General features: G+C 39.5%; 2 protein-coding genes across 6 annotated transcripts; both read left to right on the top strand.

Annotated features, from left to right (window-relative positions):
- The first annotated feature begins 693 nt into the window (after positions 1-693).
- On the top strand, positions 694-11777 carry slc4a1b (solute carrier family 4 member 1b (Diego blood group)). Its single transcript, XM_042398101.1, has 20 exons — positions 694-717; positions 1291-1334; positions 1430-1548; positions 3342-3388; positions 4699-4879; positions 5168-5303; positions 6422-6494; positions 7020-7062; positions 7194-7378; positions 8149-8359; positions 8501-8704; positions 8787-8935; positions 9148-9342; positions 9491-9739; positions 9845-9934; positions 10219-10385; positions 10480-10721; positions 10897-11066; positions 11374-11547; positions 11697-11777. The coding sequence occupies exons 1-20, from the start codon at positions 694-696 to the stop codon at positions 11775-11777; spliced, it is 2784 nt and encodes a 927-aa protein (XP_042254035.1).
- Positions 11778-14071: 2294 nt separating this feature from the next.
- Positions 14072-20908, top strand: LOC121886488 (putative upstream-binding factor 1-like protein 6). 5 transcript variants are annotated; one of them, XM_042396503.1, is made up of 17 exons: positions 14110-14212; positions 14341-14430; positions 14551-14726; positions 16039-16116; positions 16426-16581; positions 16691-16755; positions 16833-16911; positions 17728-17807; positions 17997-18138; positions 18283-18324; positions 18407-18475; positions 18832-18893; positions 19010-19199; positions 19302-19349; positions 19453-19518; positions 19779-19835; positions 19929-20908. In XM_042396503.1, exons 2-17 carry the CDS (start codon positions 14412-14414, stop codon positions 19983-19985), a joined length of 1386 nt encoding a protein of 461 aa, XP_042252437.1. In that variant the 5' UTR covers positions 14110-14212; positions 14341-14411; the 3' UTR covers positions 19986-20908. The 5 variants fall into 5 exon arrangements, with proteins under 5 accessions (XP_042252435.1, XP_042252436.1, XP_042252437.1 ...); XM_042396500.1 differs by having other exon boundaries at positions 14113-14212; positions 14376-14430; XM_042396501.1 differs by lacking the exon at positions 14341-14430 and having other exon boundaries at positions 14072-14212.
- The last annotated feature ends 172 nt before the right edge of the window (positions 20909-21080 follow it).

The following is a 21080-nucleotide window of genomic DNA, read 5'->3' as shown; positions in this document are numbered from 1 at the left end:
TATCAAAATTAATTTTATTGCTGAAACTATCTTAAAATATTGCATTTTCCACTGAGAGTTAAAGGAATGTCAGCCATCATTTTTTTGTTTTTTTGTATTTTGTTTTCACAGAAGGAAATTTGAAAGTCACGTGACAGCACATGCCTGATAACAGGCCTTCTACTGGGCTCCACAAACACTGCCTAACTGAAATGAATGGGTGATAACAGCCTCCTGAACCTACTCGTAAGTTAGTAGGCCCCTACTAGCCCATATTTTTGGGACAGATGTGTAATTATAAAGCCTACTCAATAGGCAAATTGTTGATAAATTCTGTCAGTCAATTGTTGTGTCATTTGTTATCAGACGAATGAAAGACTGCGTGTGGGATTGTGTACAGTACATGTATGCATTTGTGCAGCCATGCATGTGTCAGTACCTGCATGCAATATATCTTTGTGTGTGATTTTTTTCAGATAAAATCTCTGACAGTGGCAACATACAATACAGTGTGTAGGTTACTGTAATAACACTTGGATGTGTAGAGTTAAAGCAGTGTGTTTCACCGTGATACCAAAACTAGGAAAAAAGACTCAGCTATGACTTCATCTTCCTGTTGACGGTCATCAAAGTTGAATGACAAGCTGCTATGTGTTTCAGGTAATTGCCTTTTCTGCTGACTTATCAACAGGAGGCAAAGAAAATAGGGATAAAATGGCATCTAACCTGCTCAGGACTGTAAGTGAAAACACACAGTCACACAAACACACACACACTGAATTAAGGACATTAGACTAAGGAGAGAGATCTTTTTATGATTTTGATATTTAACAGGGAATTACACAGATTTTACACATAAAGGTTAGTTTATAGTACTATGCAGCCTGTAACAGTGACAGTTTTATAATGTCTTTGGTGGCTCTAGGGCAGAGGTGAAAATTTGAGCACATTACTGAAGTGACTTTATATGAGTTGCCATTATTATCTCAGGGTGATAAGTTTTGTTTATATGTAAATATTGTGCTGTTAATAAAGAATATTAGGAAGTTGCATTCTGTGTAAGGTAGGGTCCAGCGTTTTTGGAGTTTGACCAACTCTACGGACCAGTAGTCAGGATATCACCTGACTGTTGCCTTTTCTGCTTCGATTTTGATAATGATTCATCAAATATAACTTCATTAGAGTGCTATACCACAATACAGGAATTACACTTCAATGTATAGAACAACTACAGTAAATGTCACCAAAGAGATTTAAAAAGAGGATTAATATGATTAAATGTGATTTCATTTTTTTGTTTCTCTCTAACAGAACACAAATGAACAGGAGGGCTCCACTTATGTCCCTTTCAGAGGGTAAGTCACTTCAGATGCTTTTTTTGCCTCTATTAATCATTGCAATATTTAGGTGAATAATAAAACTGGCTTCCTCTTTTCTTGTCATGTCACAGGCCTCAGTTCCAGGCTATGGACAGATATAAGATTTTGACCATTTTAAAAGCAGAGAGAGAAGAACAGATAAAAGGCGACTTTCTCCAAAGTTTCCCTCTCTATCCCGGTGGTGTTGAAGGTGAGCAGGCAGGCGCGGCAGTGTAATCCAAGCCTTTGTTGTTCTGCAAACACAGACATTAAATGTGATAAGATGCGGGTTGGATAATGACACAGTGCGACTGGTTTTCTGCACATACCAAGTCACTGTATTTACTATCAATATTATGGGTGAGACAGGAACACATTGCTCTGTTGGATGTGCCTGTCAGGGAGATGGTGAATTAAAGTGTGCATGTACACGTGTGTGTGCGTGTGTGTGTGTGTGTGTGTGCATGTGTTAGTCCCACCCATTATCAAGCAGCATGCACCCACACATACAGCCAGCTTTAAAGAGGTGGTGTTTATAAAGTCACGCTTTTTTGCTGCTCTGGGGTCAGTCACTTGTCACTGCTGTCAGCCGGGCGAGTGCCTGCAGGAGGTAAGTGTCACCTTTTCTGCTTCAGTTATGAATGGCATTTGTCCAGTTACAAGTAAAGTTGTGACTTTGTAGCATGAATAATTATTGGAAACTGCACACATAACATTATCGTCTTATCGTCAATGCAATTATGTCTAAATTACAAAGCTTTGTTACAGTTTTCCAGAAAGTAAGACCCAGCAGATCATTGAAGCTTTCAGCTTTCATGCCTTGATAATATGAGGTAACTGTGGAGGACATTTAACATTCATTGCAAAATGTATAGCAGTATGTCTATAGAGGTTCTCAGCAATCCAAGTCATGGGGTGACACACAAGTCAGTAGAACCGATTGAGCCGGAGGCAAAATGTCTTTAAGACTCCACAGTTTGATTTACTGTAAATATTACCGGTGTGTAGCTCAAATACACTGCTGCAACTTCAAAAGAGTCAAAAGAACTTATGACCATGTGACAAAAATTGACTGAATTTGCAGAAGAATATGTGTATATGACATCTTCTCTTTCCACATGCATATTGAAGATGACGAAAAATGTTCCATTTTGTGCAAACTGGACACAGCTATAAATTAGTCTTTTTCTTTGCGTGTGTATGGGTGTGTTAGATGCATACACATACAGTATTCATATGTAAAAACAAGCCGATCAAGTTACCAATATATTGTCATTTGCAGTTGATGACATTAGTTGATTATTAATGCAATTTGAGACACTTGACACACAGAAATCTGCAAAGATATATCTGCAGACACATGCACTAGTCTGTGAGCACTGCAGCTACACCTACTCATATGTACTCAGTGCTTCACATTTGTACACGCACGCACATACTCATGCACACACACACACACACACACACACACACACACACACACACACACACACACACACACAAATACTGTGGGCAGCAGCTCATCAGTCTAATCTGAATCTTCCACGCCTTTGCTCAGCTGTGTTTTGGAAATAAATCATTCTGTTGTCACAGACAACTTCAGTCCAGTCCTTCGGTCCAATCTGAGTGAAAATGGACACTGGAGATATCTTACATAAGACTGACATAATCCCATCAACTTCAACCTAAATTCACACTTCCCATACAGTTTATGTCTTAATTGCATAGAAAAGAGAAATCATTCATTCAGTTCATCATTTACCACTATTCAGCAAAGCCTTGAACAAACAAAATTAAGATAAACCTTAATTTTTGGATTGCTAAAATCCACCCAAACACAAAAATGACATACGTTATATGTCAAATCTTATTCAAACTTTGAAAAATGTGTGTAGGTGAACTAAAAGACACCATGGGCAATACAGTCTCAGTTAAAATGATTTGCTGTGTGGAAAATGTGTTGAAAAATTGTTTTTTTAATTGAGCCCATTGTGTCTGTTCCAGCTGCCTGGAACATCAACACCAACGCCAACCCCAGTGCAGAGTGTCAGGTAAGGGGCACACACACGCATACGCACACACACACACACACACACACACACACGCACACACACACACACACACACTGTATCCCCACTCCAGACACACGACATGTATTGACAGTCCAAACATGTCCAGGGAAAGCCATCAGTCATATCCACACCGGAAACTAGCAGTGATCCAGAGCCTGGAGCCTGCTGGTTGTTTAGGCAGGACAACCTCTATGTTTACCTTATAGACACAAAGTGTCACCTGGACCTCACCTTTCCACATTAGCCTGATCCACATCCACAGTGGTACTGCCAAGAAGTGATAGAGTTGACAGTAGCTTCACGTGATACTCCAGGTAGCTGTAGTGGAAAACAACACCCAAAATATCATCAGTGTTTTTGTTATCTAGTGAAGCATGAACGTCGTTTTATCTGATCCTGCTCTGAACAACAGATATGTCTCTCAGAGACCATGCAAGGTTTGTGACTCATATCTGAATGCAGCAAGCTCAAGAACATCCAGTATGTAGGAAATCACTAACAGAAAGAAGGGTGATTTTTTTTTAAAGCATTTTCTAGTATTACCTGCAAGTTACACTTGACAAGAGATTAAACCTAATACCTAAAAGTAGTGAAGGTTAATGTTAAGAATCTGCCAAAACCAAGTCTTTGGGTTGCACATTGAATCTGAATATGTTTGACATATGAGTAGATCATTGTTGCAGATTTTCTTTAATGGTTTCTATAGCATTTTGTATGTCATTGTGGAGATTCAGCCTCTCTTCATCCCCAGCCTGATAGATACTTAAGTTCATGAGAAGTTTTCATCGAACAGTTTGGATTTGTTTGGAGCAGTTTAGATTTATGGCTAATCTGCAAAATACTGATGAAAAAGTTACAAAACAGATGGGCTGCTGCTACATAAGAGGGGGGATAGTTTGACTTAAAGTACTAAGCTACTTAACCAAAACCTTATAACTCAAATTTACATAATATATAAGATATTTAAATCAAGAATTTCAATTTGTTTTGATGATGGAGTGACAGGGGCCTTTTATTCTCTGAATCAGGTTAGAGAGAGAATATTCACACCTGCAGTGACAGTGACACACACTAACAATCAGGATGTGGCCAATGAAACCACATGCGTGCTCTACAGTACATCCTCTCAGTGGTGCAAGTGGGAGGTGCAAGTTTTATTCATTCAACTTCCCTGTCCAGATTTTCCCTCTCTGTCTCATAGACACAAGCATGGTTGTGCCTGTGTCCCACGTTCATGTCCACATCAGCCAGTCTTTACGTGGGTTCCCTGCGCTCCTCTGTGCCCGCAGGTGTACGTGGAGCTTAACGAGATAATGAAGGACGAGAAGGAGCAGTCCTACTGGCAGGAGACGGGCCGATGGGCGGGCTACGAGGAGAGCTATGACCCACAGGCTGGGGTGTGGGGGTCCTCGCACATCTCCTACCTCACCTTCAAGAGCCTCATCCAGCTCCGACGCACCATGAATACAGGTCAGTGAGGAAAATGAATATGAATATGTCATCAGTGTATAATGTGGTTCAAATCACAACTTTTTCCTCCATTTTTTTAGAATCTGATTGCCATATTTCTTCCCGTCTGTAATAGATAGGCTAATCATGTTTTTTTCTGCCACTATGTTTCACAGATCCAATCCATCTAAATCCAGCAACTTCTGTCTCCCTCATCTCTCATTTTATCCAAACCTCCCCATAGCTATGACTGCTCTCCCCTTTATGATCATCACTGAATGTCCCTCTCCAACATGTCTTTTTGCCAAGGTGTGACGATCTTCGACTGTGAGGAGCAGACCCTGGCCAGCATCGCTGAGAAGATGGTCAACGAGATGGTTAACAAGAAGCAGATCAGGCCTGGAGACCAGGAGGGCGTGCTGAAATCTCTGCTCCAAAACCGCAGGTATCCTCCACAACATCACCCAACAGTGACTCAAACATAAATGACCTACATTTAGGCATTTAGCTGATGCCGTTATCCAGAGCTGTAAGTGAGAGGAGGACGTTTCAGTATATTGCACAAGGAACACATAGCTATTGTGGGGGGCCAAACCTGTAATTATGAGACATTGTGCCTGACCTCCAAAACACCTTGTCTGCTTAAGTCTTTATTAAAGGTGACCAATGAACTGTATTTACCTTGCACTAGTAAAGATAGGATCAGGACAGGTCACTTTGTAAAAAAGGAATGAATCTGTTACTGTTTTGTCAAAAGTTTGTGTGATAATCTGACAAACCAAATGAAAACTTGTGATAATTTGAATCAAAGATCACAAGGCATTCCAGTTCCCCAAGTCCATTTGGCCAATTTAAAGATGTTTTCTTTTTTTGTGCAGAGCTATAGCTAGAGGTTTAGAAAAACCAAGTTCCAACTTGCTTCAGCACAATCCCACTTTAGAAATTTTAGACTAGCCACAAAAAAATCTTGAATATGTTCCGTGTAGACCTACTGAAACCCTCACCCTTATTATGATTTATTTTAGTTTTTTGCCTGACATCAGTCAAATTTGAAGATATTTACACCAAAATATATCAAGGTACACTTTTAAAAAACCAAACATGTATTATTCACATTAGTGTAAACTCCTTTTAATGTCATATAACCACCAAAATTTTCAGAAATATTACTATGATCTCAGTGTCCTCAATAGTATCTACAGCCCTGCTTTTCTGCACTAAAAGTTTTCTTGTCTTTCTTCATTTCTTCATTATTTGTCCCCTTTCTCTTACTTACCCCGCAACTTTCTTAAATTATTTGCCTCTTGCAAAGAGACACTTCAACTAAGAATCATCTTTTATTTACCTCCATCATAAACTGTAGGGTTTTTTAAAAGATTGAAATAGCAATCCAAATATTTCAAGCAGGACTCATCATTATTTGGCTAAAAATTATAATTCATAAGTCAATATTTTGTTGATGTTTGCATGCACACTCTCCGTTTGTCTGTACAGTGGACTACCTGTGAATAGTTTGTTTGTCTGTCATCGCAGCCAATGACACATGCCATTTTCCCCCTCTAGCCGATCAGCTGATCCGGAGAGCCAAGCCCTGACTGATGGGGTGGACCTGCAGAGGTTTTCAGTCAGGGAAAGGGTGAGTTCTTCCACTGATGAAATCATCCACATGACTGTATCATTGCTGATAAGGATAATCTCTTATTGTGACAACAGTAAGATGATGGTGAACTTAAAGGTGAAAGTGACATCTGGCATCAGAGCACTTGGAAAGTGATTCAGGGGATTAAAGGATTAAGAGATTTCTGTTTCTGGAATTCTCTTTAGATGCAAATATTCAGCTTTTTTTGTTGTGATGACCCTCACCCTGGTTTTCCTGGATTAATTGATTTTTTAAATGTCAGGATAATATTTTGTATGCTGCAGGCTGTTATTGCAAAAATAATGTACATGTAAGTATTTGCACACAACTGTGATGCTCCAAGAAGGAGGCACTTCAAAGAAATTCACAGATTTGATGTTGCATTCAAATGAAATATCAAAACCTACTGAATATCTACAGTTATTTTCAGGTGGCAAAAAATATCTTTTTTCAAAAAATTTTCAAAAAATCAATTTTTTTTTTCTTTTAAATTCGTTAATGAATGTTTCTGTTTTCCTTTAGAGGGAGGAATCAGACCGCGTTGAGGCCTCCATGGTGCTAGTAGGTAAGCTACTGTTTGCAATACTTTCATTCTGGATCTGGAGTAAGTGTGTTTTGTGTGCATGAGTGTTTGGATCCACATTTTCTTTTATTTGTGTGTTTGTGTATATAATATTTCTGTCTCTTCTGAATCAGGAGCCTTGGACTTCCTGGAAAATCCCACGGTTGTGTTTGTGCGTCTGAAGGAAGCAGTGGTGCTCGACTCTGCCTTGGAGGCCCCGGTGCCTGTACGCTTTGTCTTTGTTCTGATTGGCCCTGGCAAGACTGACATGGACTACCACGAGACTGGCCGTGCAATGGCAGCCTTAATGGCAGATAAAGTGAGTTACTGTAGCTGACACTTTTTCTAAACCAATGTAAACTACAATGTGTGAGCACTGATGCTTTAACAGAGGACATGATTTCCCAAAGACACTTTTGAAGAAGTTGAGCTCATGAAGCTGTGGTTGCACGGCAGTCTAAAATAAAAAGTGATATTATTGTTTTGCATTTTCACATTCTAGCATTATAGTCAAGTCATTCAAGTTCATGTTGAGTCTCAAGCCCCCAGCACTGGAGTCGATTAGTCATTTGCTCTGTGAAATGTTAAAAAATTGTGAAAACTGCAATTTACCATTACTTAGAACCCACATTGATGTCTTCGATTTGCTTGTTTTGTCCAACCAACAATCCAGAATCTTAAGATATTCAATTTACTGTTAATTTTCTGTTGATCGACTAATCGTTGCAGCTCTACTGATTTGCATTTGAAGACCATCAAATCTCTCATTTTCTTACTCCGCCCTTCACATGTTTTCAGCAATAATTTCCATTCTTGTCACCAATAGAATCTAAGTGAATATTTTGTGGTGGAGAAATTTTCATTTGACAGTTTACTGGCAGTCTTACTCCTGTAGCAATGCATGTTTGCAGTAGTTACACCTTCCTATCGGTGTAAGATAGTGTAAGAAGTGTCATGGTACATGAAAGTGTCAGCAAACCAATAATCACATATAAATTCATCATTATTAAAGTCTGTGTTAAATAACAAGTGATTAAAATTAAGAGTTGAGTCACAAATAAGTCCACTCTCTCCATCTCTACCCACCAGGTGTTCAATCAGGCAGCATTTAAGGCAAAAAGTGCCCGCGAGCTGACAGATGCTGTGTCCGACTTCATGGACTGCAGCATTGTCATCCCACCCACAGAGATCCAGAGCGAAGCGATGCTCAGCTCCATCATCAGCTTTCAGAAGAAGTTACTGCAGGACCGGCTCCAGTCCTCTGATCCCACACTCCGCCTAGAAGGGAAGCCTCGCAGAGGTGGGACGTAATCTACTACCACACGCTCATAACTACAGTATCAGTTGAAATTCTTCATGGTCAACTTCAATTTAACAAAAAATTTCTTGAGAATTTTCAGATGTAGTATATTCATCTAAGGTTGAAATTGTTTTCCCCCAGTTTCCATCTCTACCGGGCCTCCACCTGATGACCCCCTGGCCCGCACAGGTCGACCATTTGGTGGGATGATTCGAGACATAAAGAGGCGCTTCCAGCACTACAAGAGCGACATCACAGATGCTCTCAACGCCCAGGTCCTTGCTGCTGTCATCTTCATCTACTTTGCCGCCCTTTCTCCTGCCATCACCTTTGGAGGACTGCTTGGTATGTGTGTGTGTATTTGAATGACATGTGGTATTTCTGTTTTATGCAATAGATTCCAATAATCATGTCTTTGTTGCTTCAGCTGATAAGGTGGATAATATGATGGGAGTTCCAGAGCTCCTCATCTCCACCAGCATCCAGGGGATCATCTTCTGCCTCATTGCTGCTCAGCCTGTCCTGGTCATTGGTTTCTCTGGTCCTCTGTTAGTGTTTGAGGAAGCCTTCTTTGCTGTGAGTTATAACAATGAATCATATCCACATCGAAGTGATCTGTAGAGCTTTCCATAATAGTTGCTGATCCATATGATTCAGCCCATTCCACTAATTTTTTTAAAACTTCTTCTTTAACTTACTGGCTGCCATTTTATACCAAAATTTGACGGAGGTCATGGCCAGACATGAACTGTGCTCATCGTAGGTTTCATTGGCAATCCCCCTTTCAGTTCTGCAAGTCCCAGGGCATTGAGTATATTGTTGGGAGAGTGTGGGTCGGAGTGTGGCTGGTCATCATTGTGGTGATCATCGTGGCCTGTGAGGGCAGCTTCCTGGTGCGCTTCATCTCCCGCTTCACCCAGGAGATCTTTTCCATCCTCATCTCCATCATCTTCATCTATGAAACCTTTTCCAAGCTGGGGAGGGTAAACCATCTTCACCCATTTCACACATGCCTGAATTTCATCTGTCTGATTGAAATCTGTTGTTTTTTTTAACATCTGCCATTGTAATGCAGTTTATCAGAAAATAATGACTCCTCATCTACACTCTCCTGACTTCACACCTCTCCAGATCTTCAAGGCCCATCCACTGATTCTGAATTATGACCATCTGAATTCAACTTTGGAAAATCCCTGGCACTCAAAAGTGGAGGAGACATTAATCTATGACAATGCTACTGGCAACACGACTCTCATTGTCAAGACTATTAATCCTCCTTACCCCAACACTGCCCTGCTCTCCATGTGCCTCATGCTCGGCTGTTTCTTTATTGCCTACTTCCTGCGGCAGTTCAAGAACGGCACCTTTCTTCCTGGAAAGGTGAGTTGGCTATAATTGTGTAATTAGGCGATCCCCAGTTTGTTTCAGAGGAAATATTTTGCTAACAATTTAATCAACTGTTGGATTAAATGTAAACTCTTACAGATCAGGCGCCTGATTGGTGACTTTGGAGTGCCCATTGCCATTTTCCTCATGATTGTCGTGGACTACAACGTTGATGACACCTATACTCAGGTTGGTCAATGCTCCTTAGTTTTAAAGGATAGGTTCACAATTTTTCAAGTCTGAGTTAAAACAATAGTCATATGAACACTGAAACAGATTTGAAAGTGCATTATGAAGGTCAGTATGAACAGGATAAATGATTAGAGCCAGAAAAACCTGTTTCAATGTTCATTTGGACACCTGATTATTGTTTTAGACTTGAAAAGACTTGAAAAAATTGCGAACTCATCCTTTAATGCCTTGTTTCTGTGCTGAATACATGAACAATAACTCTGTTACTTTTTTCCCTACAGAAACTAGTGGTTCCAAAAGGTCTGATGGTGTCCAACCCTGCCAAAAGAGGCTGGCTTATTAACCCCTTTGGAGAGAGCAAGGCTTTCCCCGTGTGGATGATGTTTGCGTGCTGTGTCCCGGCCCTACTCGTCTTCATCCTCATCTTCCTGGAGTCTCAAATCACAACGTGAGTTGTTATATCTCAACAGCAAAACCACTCAATGGATTATATATCGAGTCTGAGTACAAAGGCTAATCTGAATTCTTTGATTTCTCACCAGCCTCATTGTGAGTAAACCCGAGAGGAAAATGGTCAAAGGCTCAGGGTTCCACTATGATTTACTTGTGTTAGTGGGCATGGGAGGAATCGGTGCAATATTCGGTGTGCCATGGCTCAGTGCTGCCACAGTGCGGTCTGTCACTCATGCAAATGCCCTCACTGTCATGAGCAAAGGGCCCAAACCTGTGATCGAGAAGGTGATGGAGCAGAGGATCAGTGGCGTTCTGGTGGCACTGTTGGTTGGTAGGTGTTGTCCAATCACCCAACATGTCTAGACTTCTACACATATCTCAAGTCTAGTTTTAGTTTACTTGGCTGTTCTATCATTTATTGTGTTGAGCTGATTACAGACTAAGAATTAGACTTTCATCAATCTTCTTTAAAACAATCCTTCATCCGAGTATCTGTTTGTGTCAAGGTCTGTCTATCCTGATGGAGCCGATCCTCAAGATGATTCCCATGTCGGCCTTGTTTGGGATCTTCCTCTACATGGGGGTTACGTCACTGAATGGCATCCAGCTGTGGGACCGTGTGCTGCTTCTGCTCATTCCTAAGAAATACCACCCTGATGAGCCATACGCCACAAGAGTAAGAGTCCCCTGATGACATGGTAGCTAATATGAAGAGAATGGTGCAAGGACTTCAGGGTTTGATTCCCACCAAGGCTGAGTCTCATTACATCTGTTCATGTTTTGTCATGACATTTCATATCAGTTCATTTTATCTAATTTGACACTTTGTCATTTAATGTCATGTAATCATGTTATATCCAATAATTATGGAGCATGCTGGACTGTTGCTATGTCACTTTAGGTGCTAAGAGCAATGTGCTTCAAAAACAAACAAACAGAAATGTGTGCTGATGCATCTGTTTAACGTTACATTTTGAACACAGGTGAGCACAGGAAGAATGCACTTGTTCACGGCCATCCAGATAGTGTGCCTTGCAGCTCTATGGATTGTGAAGTCTAGTCCAGTGTCCCTTGCACTTCCCTTCGTACTCATCCTCACCATCCCCCTACGCATGTTTATGACTGGGCGCCTCTTCACTGAGCTGGAAATGAAATGTGTAAGTGGCTCTTCATTTCAACAAATACAATATGGAAATTCAGACTTGAGCTCTTGGTAAGACAAAGCTAGCCGAGCCTGAAGTGTGATGTGGAATGTGAGTGTGTGTGGATGTGAAGTGCTCATTCCTTTGTGTCTGTTGTGTTTTAGTTGGATGCTGACGATGCCAAGGTGACATTCGAGGAGGAGCCAGGGCAGGATGTATACTTTGAATCTCAGATGCCATTGTAAATGGCATCTGAAGGGCAGCACGGTGGCAGCACTGTTGCCTCACAGCAAGAAGGTCCCGGGTTTGAACCACCGGCCGTCCCAGGTCCTTTCTGTGTGGACTTTGCACGTTCTCCCCGTGTATGCGTGGGTGTCCGCCAGGTGCTTCAGTTTCCTCCCACCATCAAAAACATGTGTTAGGGTTAATACTCCTGTTAGTGCCCCTGACCAAAGAACTGGAGTTGGGCACTACACTGCAGCTGCCCACTGCCCCTAGTGTGTGTGTGTGTGTATAAGAAGGGTCAAATGCAGAAGATCAATTTTATTTTAATGTATGTGAGTATTGAGAAATGACAATAAAGAAATCTTAATCTTAATCTTAGATGTCTTCAATGACAGCTACAACTATATTTAATATTAACGAAGGATTTTTTTATTTATATGTGGCTCAAATGAATGTTTCATCATCTACCTATGAGCACAAAAACATATGAGTGTTTTATACATATATATATATATGGAGAGAGAGAGATTTGTAGATATATATAGATATTCCACTTTACTGTTGCAATGGATAATAATATCTGTCTTGGTCAAACATTTCAGAACACAACTGTCACTCAGGTAAAGTCTTTGCATTATGTTTTATATTATTTTGTCTCACACACTACTGAAGCTGGAAGTATTCACTGATATTGACATAACACTGATATGTTTTTACAAAAAAGAACGAAAGAAAAAAATGCAAGTTTAGAAGAGGCACTCATGCTTGAAAATGACAATGCATTTAAAATAAGCAAATCTTCAGTCATGCAAACACAACAATGGACACATTACTGTTGTATACTGTTGTATAACAGCCAAAATGTTTTGTTTTTCCAAGCAACTATGCATTGAATGTAATGTTGTGACATGTTCCACTGAAGTTATTGTTGGATTCACTTGCTTAAAGTAAAGTCCAAACTCTGAATTAAGAAAGACATGATTTAGAAGGCAATGATGCACACAAAGTGTAGATATTTCAGCAAATAGGATCAAACTTGTAACACTGAAGTGCAAAAGAACAACACCACTGTGTGGCATTACAGAAAAATAGAAAATTTTGAATTTCTTTGTGTCGTTTTGTGTGTAATGTTGCTGTGTTCTTTTCATCTCTCCATAAATAATAAAAAACTACCTCCAAAAACAACCCTCCACAAAATTGCAATCCCTGCACGTATACACACACAGTCGTCTCAGGTTTTTCTATCTTTTGGTGATCAGAGTCATAATTTCACATGTCAATATATCAATGCTAATGATGAAGAAGAGATTACTGTTTATTCCATCACAATAATCTCTCATATTAGCAAAAAAAAAAAAAGTTTTGTAACTGGTAAATTTTTGGTAGGGATGCAGGATTGATAAAATGCTCTCCCTACCTGATTTCTTATTTCTTTAAAGGATTTTGATGATGAATAACTTTTAACTGTGCAGTTTTTTCCTAGTAACTGTGTACTCATAAGCAGCCTGAGAAAATCACATTTCATGCAAAACTACAATGCAAAGTGTTTTACATAACACAGTAATTCAAAACAGAATAGAATTGAATTGTATTATCCTACTACAGCAGGAAATGTGTCTTTGTCTCACCATAAAAAACAACACAATAAAAAACGATAAAACAATGAAGATATCTACATAAGGTCAAACATCAGCAGTACAGCAATATACTGTGTGTGCAACAGTTACACAGTTATACAGTTTAATGGGATCCCACAACATTGGGATATTCTAGTGCTGTTGGTGATAACTGTGAATGACCACTAGCATCAGTGGTCATTCATTTTGTTATTAAAGGACGGATTTGATGCTAAAAAGACTGTGAATGTGGCAGATATCCACTTGATGTGACTAACTAAGCCTCATATAAGCTTCAGATAAACTTTTAAATGCATTTTTGCACAAAATGACAATGAGGACACGTTATGGATTTTGGCACCACATTTGAAGGGGGATCTTTTAATAGCCAGTATGGACAGGAGGAATGATTACAGCGAGGAAAACCTCTTTCAGTGTTCATATGGGCACCTGACTGCTGTTTTAAGACAGACTTGAAAAATTGTGAACCTATCATTTAACACGTTTGATTTCCCTGCTATGACATGTTAAAATAATATCTTCCGTAAAAAAGACCTATTCAATGATTTTTGTGACGACATACTCCTGCACAGTAGGTGGCACCGTGCTCCGTTATATCGCTGGATGTTTGGAACCAGCTTTACGCACACAGAAGAAGAATGCTCATTGGCTGCATGGTGTGACGCTACTCTTTACTCGTACTTGATTGGTTGCTGTCTCAGAAAGGATTCGCCCATTCTACATGGAGGGGTTCGTACATGTTGTTGGCTGAATAAACACAAGACATGTGTTTCTCTGCTATTTTATGTGGTGTTTTGGTTCTGCCAAGGAAGATAACGGTAATAACAAGTTAGTAGTAGATATATCGTTCGGTTATAAATCTCTATGTTATCGTTCATTTCGTGAAACTAAGCTAAGCTAAGTTTGCTTGGTTAGCTGGAGTGACTGAATTGACTCAACTGCACAGGCTGCATCCAGCTAACACACTAAAGACTTCTGCAGGAAACTTTTGTTTTTGGAAAAACCAGTGAAGCTGAAATGGAGACTGAAGAATCGGGTTTGTACAGTTAAATAAAGCGTGCATTATTCGTTTTTGGCCATTTAACAGTAAACTCTTACCTGAAATGCACCAATGATGAAGTATTTTTTTCTTTTTCTGTTCCTGTCATTGCTATAGGGTGGACCAAAGCAAACCTCCAAAAGCTTCTGGCTGCAATGAAAACCAACCTCTCACAAAATGACAGAATGAGAACATTTTACCAAGGAATGAAGAGTCTAGACTGGGATAAAGTGGCTTTCCCCCCTTTCTCACCTGAAGCATGTCAAGAAAAGTGGAAGGACATGTTACGGAAGGTGGGTCATACTTGAATTATACATTTTCAATTGACAAAAACAATCTCACCACTCTAAGCTGGGACTTTCAGCCAAATCACAACAGATGCAAGGTTCAAAATTCAGTGTCAGTTCCAGTTTCCCAAGGTCAAGAATGAACTTTCATTCGAAATATAAATGGTCACTTTTAAAGATTCAGTACTTTTGTCTTCGAACATAATACACAGTTCTGTGCAAAAGTAAAGTCAGGTTGCTTTCAAAAATAATGCCATGAATAGTTTTTATTTATCAATTAAGTTCAAATTAATTCAGTAAATAGAAGAAACCTAAATAAAATAAACATTTGGTGTGACCACACTTTGCTTCTAAAACAGCACTAGTCCTCCTTGGAACAGTTTTTTTAAGGTACTTGGCAGGTCGGTTGTTCCAAACATCTCGGAGAACTTCAGTTCTTCTGTGGATTTAATCATCTCAGTTTCTTCTGTTTCTTCATGTAATCCTAGACTGACTCCACGATGTTGAGATTAGGGCTCTGTGGGGGCCAAACCATCTGTTGCAGGACTCCTTGTTCTTCTTGTTGCTGAAAATAGTCCTTTAGGATGCTGGCTGTATGTTTGGGGTCACTGCTATGCTGCAGAATAAATTTGGGACTGATCAGAAACCTTTCTGATGTTATTGCATCATGGATAAGAATCTAAACATCTAAAGTGCTTAAAACCTTTGCACAGTGCTGTATACCTGTTTTGAGTTTCCGGTATCACTACAGTATTTTAACCCTTTTCATTAGTAATATGTCTTATACTGCCATGTTATTACTTGATACCAAATTTGAGGGTCTCAGCCAAAGGGAATGCTGTTATTTTCAGTTGGGAGTTTGTAATTTTGTGAATATATGTATTATTACTTGTTGGTACCTGGGGCTGGGTGTCACTGTTAGAATGGCAGCTATAGTCAAAGGGGATTATGATATTAGGTAGGGATTTTTTTTCCAGTTGTTCCCCTCCATAGTGAGATCAAAACACATCTTAAACTGATTTTTTTTTATCTTGCTCAAGGACACTCAAGCATTGCAGAAGCTTAAATCTTGATGCACTGCTCATAATGTCACCATGATGTTCATTTTTAACACTTTTTCCTGTCGTGCTACCATCAGGATGCCCTGGTTCAAATAGGGACATTTGTCAGGTTGTTCAAGTTAACAAGCTAATTGTAAAATATTTCCTTCAGTGGTGAAGGTATGCAACAAACTACAACTTAAAATTTCAAAATATTACCTAATACAGTCTTATAAATGTTGTTAGTTAGGTGTAATATTCTTGTTGTTCTTTTTCAGATGCGCAAGATTCGGACCCTCACAGAGCTCATTGTTGAAGCTGAAGATGTCATTTCCAATCCTACCCTGAACCAAAAGGTAATCACAGCAAGATGATGGCTTCATGTCATAAATGTGAAGTTGGGTGATGTAAGGCAGTATTTTAAATATCATCAAGGCCACTGTGGTAGTCCACAAATCTGCAAGACACTAATGACATGATGTACAACCATTCATGTAGCTGGTCTGGTACATAGCGTGTTGATTATACATGTGATTATAAACACTCACCTGCACTATAAGGACATGGATATGACTTAAAGGACCATTGTTTAAGATTTATGTGGTTGCAGATTGCAACCAACTGAATTGATTCTGTGACTTTATAGCGATTAATCTTTCCTGCAGATCCACCCAGAACTCCCGAAAGCACCCACCCCAGCAAATGCCATTTTTTATGAGGAGAACGTGGCCAAGTTTCATAAGAAGTACCCAAAGATGGACAACAGAGAGTTATTGAAGTTGATGATGAATAAGTACGTGGGGCTCCCAGATGAAGAGAAGGTATGGTCAGAGAGAGGCCACTGCGAGAACAGTGTTTCCTCCCATTTGGTTTTGCCTAAGGCCTCAAATTTTAAATGATGAATTACTGACTTTTTTCTACTAATCACAGGCTAAATATGAAGAGAAATACCAGCGTGCAAAAAACGAATACGAGAGAAGGATGGAGAAGTTCAGGTAGTACCATGTTATCCCATTACATTTGGACCAAAGGGCTGCCCATGTCAGTGTCAAGCAAAGTCTTTGTCTTACAGGGAACAGTATCAAGAAGCTCCCCATTGTAAGAGAAAGACCAAGCGGAAGAGGAAGAAGGTTTCTAAAGACACCTCAGATGTAAGAAGGGGCCACCTGTGCCAGTCCTTGTTTTTACAGGACGTGTGGTACTGGTAAAATGTTTTGTTATTTTGTCTAGGGGATTTAATCACCAATCAGCCTCTCAACTGTACCAGCAAGTAAAAGGACACAACATACACTGAATAATACCTTGATTGGCAACAAGAAATGGACACAGGCCTTACCTGACACAACAAACATGTTCCCGGCAGGGTTTCTCACACCTGTTGTGTGGTTGTCCCAGCTCGCTCAGGTTCCCTTCTCATCATGCCAACCATGCATGATGAGAGTTTGCCATTGGATTCAGTTCATAAAGGTTAAAGGGGATGTATCACTCACATTTACAGGTCTATATTTATATTCTGGGGCTCTAATGGAATATCTTTGCATGATTTACAATTTAAAAAAACTCCATATTTATCTTATACCGGCCCTATATGCAGCCCCTCAGTTCAGCCTCTGTCTGAGAACAGGCCGTTTTAGCCCCTGTCTCTTTAAGGCCCCCCTCCTGATGAGCCCACTCTGTTCTGCTGGACAATTTTGTTTGATGTTCAGGGAGCATTTTTACATATGTTCACCTCAAATTTTGGACCTTTAACCATCAAAATGGGAAATGACAGAGCAGGACTGTGACCATGACGCACGTTTGCATGAGTAGCCGGGTGTATTCTTTTCCCTCAAATACCTGTTAATTTAATATTTGTATGTGATATCTGATTAAATGAAGCTCATGTGGTCCCACCATACATACCACTGCTTGCAGTTGTAATCTTAATTAATGATCTTCAAATTGATGTGTGACCTCTTTTGACAAAGCAGGGTGAACAGTGTTCTGAGGACGCAGAAGAAAACAGTATGAAGAAATCCAGAGATGGTCTACCTCCCAAACCTCCTCAGTATGCTGTACACACACACACACACACACACACACACACACACACACACACTTACGGAGACAATGGACATCATGCACATTCACCAATCCTATTAAACTCAGAATTTACTCTCATTTCACATATGGTCCAGACTTGTCATACGGGTCGTGTACAGATAGAAAAGGTTTTGTCTGTGTGTTTGTGTTATAGCGATGGATATAGTCTATTCTGCAAAGAGCAAGTGGGGAACATGGAGGGTGTCTCTGGACAAGCCTTTGTGACTGTGTGGGCCAAACGATGGCAAAAGTTGACCGACAAGCAGAAAAGCGAGTACAAAACACGCAGCCAAGAGGTACGAACACACACAAACAATTGCAGATAGAGAGTGCTACAAAAATCATATGCTGTACTAGAAGACTCTGAAATCAAAATTAACATGCCAGGTTACAGTAAAAAGTCATAAATCCCAATGACATAATTTGTTTATTTCTTTCAGTTGCAGAGAGAATACTCAGTCAAACTGAATCAGTATCTGTCGGTAAGTCATTTACACGGCCACAGTTTGATCATGGAGCAGATACTAACAGACTTTGTGTGATAATATGGTTTATGTTCCTCAGACTTTTGATGCAGATGAGCAGCAGCGGATCCTAGATGAGAATAATATCAAAAGACCTAAACCGTGCAAGGTGAGAAGTATTTTCATGATTGTGATACTGTTAAAATGAATCATCACAAATTTAAACACACTTTAAGCACATAGATTGCTGCCCAACCGCTATAAGGTTATATCACACTGAACATTTACCACATTTTCCAAATACACTGAGGAGAAGACTTTTTGTTAATACTTGGTTGACTAATTTGGTAATAAATTTGGGGAACTTTAATCAATTGTTCATTGTTATGTCATTAGGTGTTTCTCTTTGCCACTATGCCTCTTACAAACACTAGCTTATACTCAGTGGGGAATGATTTTGCAGTCAAAAAATGATGGTGGATTGATTGCCTCTTTTAAAAATAAATGTTTGTCAATGATATGCAGATCACTAAAAGACAGGTGAAGTCTGTAAAGACATTTCCTGGCGAGCCCAAGATGCCCTGTCGGTGAGAATAACAACATTCATGCCTTCAACTTAACCAGAATTCACTAAAACTTGCAGCAAAATGAATCCCCAGCTGAAGACAAACGTGTGACTGTGAATTTCCCTTCATTCTCACAGATCTGGCAATGTAATTTTCTGCAAAAAGCAGATGGAACAAATAAAGGAGAAAGTCCCAAATGGAAGAAAGCGCTTCGTCAAGGTCCAGCAAATGTGGAAGGAACTCTCCACCAGGGAGAAGGAAGGCTACAAGCAGCAAGTCAATGACAACTTAAGAAAATACTCGAAGGAGCTGCAGAAGTGGTTTGAGGTATAAAGAAAACTCTCTTTCTAATGTTTTAAGTATAGGCAAGTTTCTTTTAAACTTTCAATGGAAGGTCCCTTTACATGTGTCACCTTTTACATTTTTCAGACGTTGACGGCAGCAGAGCAGGAAGGCTATCGGATTTGTAACCCCAGTGTAAGAACTCATAAAAATACAATTATTTCTTTCTTTCTAAGTGTGTCTTTGATGTTTTATTTCTGCTTGCTTTCTGAAATTCAAAATGTTCTTGACTTTGCAGAAATGTAAATACCTTGATGCCACCCAAACGGAAACTAACAACACAGAAGTAGTGTACATACCCTCAGTGAGTGTTGATTCAACACATTAAAGAATACACTCATCTCAACCACACATTCATGGTGTGACCAGTGAAAAGCTCTATAAGTACAGATTAGATTTATGCTAATTAGCATGTAGTAAATAGTGCATTGTAAACTCAGTAAACTCATACTTATGTGTAATGTATGTCCTGAAAGAATATTAGGACATAATTTATAGAATCCTTGAAAATAAAACAACCAGGGTTACAAAGCTCTAATTTTAAGTTTATTGTATCTCACACAGGATTCAGAAGATGAAGACATCGAGGACAGCAGCAGTGATGAAGAAGAGAGTGACGAGGTTAGAATACTAAAACATTTTTTTTTTTTTTTTGTACATTTCATTTTGCATCTGTCTGTTGAGATTTTATAAAAACTGTTTGTTGATCCACAGGAGGAGGAGGAAGAAGAGGATGATGATGATGACGTCTTAATGTTTGACATCTATTAGATAGCAGCAGAAGCACCTTACACACATACATATACACGCTGAGTTCAGAGCTGGATTCTGGATTTGAGAAGGCGGACAAGCGCTCCAATGTCTTATTGTCTTATTTTAATGACACTTTGTTTTGTGGCCACATTGGCTGGAAGGTTGCCTTCACTTGTCCTCCTACATGTACGCAGTGTGCCACACCAAAGGCTGGATTACTAACCGGTAACTGTAAGTGCAGGAAAAAAACACTTTCAGGTATTTTAAGGGTTTAACACTTAAAAACTCTAAGTCGGTTAGCTTCAAAATAACTAAATAGTGAGAAGCTATTTGAGAAAATAGATTTATTACCTAATCTAGAAGCCCTGTCTTAAAGGGTCCCTGTGTGAAAATCATGTTGTAAGAACTTTATTATTTAAGTAGATATTATGCTTACATGGTGCATATTCCTAAATGAATTTGTTCAAATTGCCACATTACCAACCTGAGTCTATTTAGTGGAAAACATGGAGGGTCCCAGCTGCTTGTTTTGGTCCCCAGGGGACCCCTTAGCAGATCAATCCATCCACAACATACTGCAATCAGCTTGTCTGTTCCTTTTGGATAAAGGATACAAGAAAAAAGAAAAGACCTTTACTCAACTGACTTTTCTACTTCTACACTGTGAAAGTATGATGGCCACATATTTATGTTGTTGAAACTTATTTTAGATGTCAGGGTGTTTTTTTTGTTGTTGTTTTTTTTAAAACTTGCATTAGCCATTCACATAGCCTGATTTGTTACTATTGGTGTGATTGATTATTACGGAGATTTTTTTACATGACGTTGAAAAGTAATAGACTACTTTATCAAGGATTGATTTTTATTTGTTTAAACCCATGCATATTTTTGTTTGTTGTTTTCAGACTGGGATATGTTTCTAATAAACACTTTTTATACAATGATGTGATTCATTTTTGCGATTTTGTGATATCGTAAAATGAAGAAGACAAACTTGACCAGGTTTAAAAATTAATACGTTGGCTTACAGTTACTTCAAATACCAAACAAAAGGCCAGTTTAACCCTGCTTTACGCGGGGTAAGGCGCAGTCACATGCTGGCCTGGATGATAA

This window comes from Thunnus maccoyii, chromosome 20 (genome assembly GCF_910596095.1).
Source record: "Thunnus maccoyii chromosome 20, fThuMac1.1, whole genome shotgun sequence".
Taxonomy (NCBI): Eukaryota; Metazoa; Chordata; class Actinopteri; order Scombriformes; family Scombridae; genus Thunnus; species Thunnus maccoyii.
Note: the sequence above shows the minus strand (reverse complement) of the source record. Positions and strands in the feature narration are given on the sequence as shown.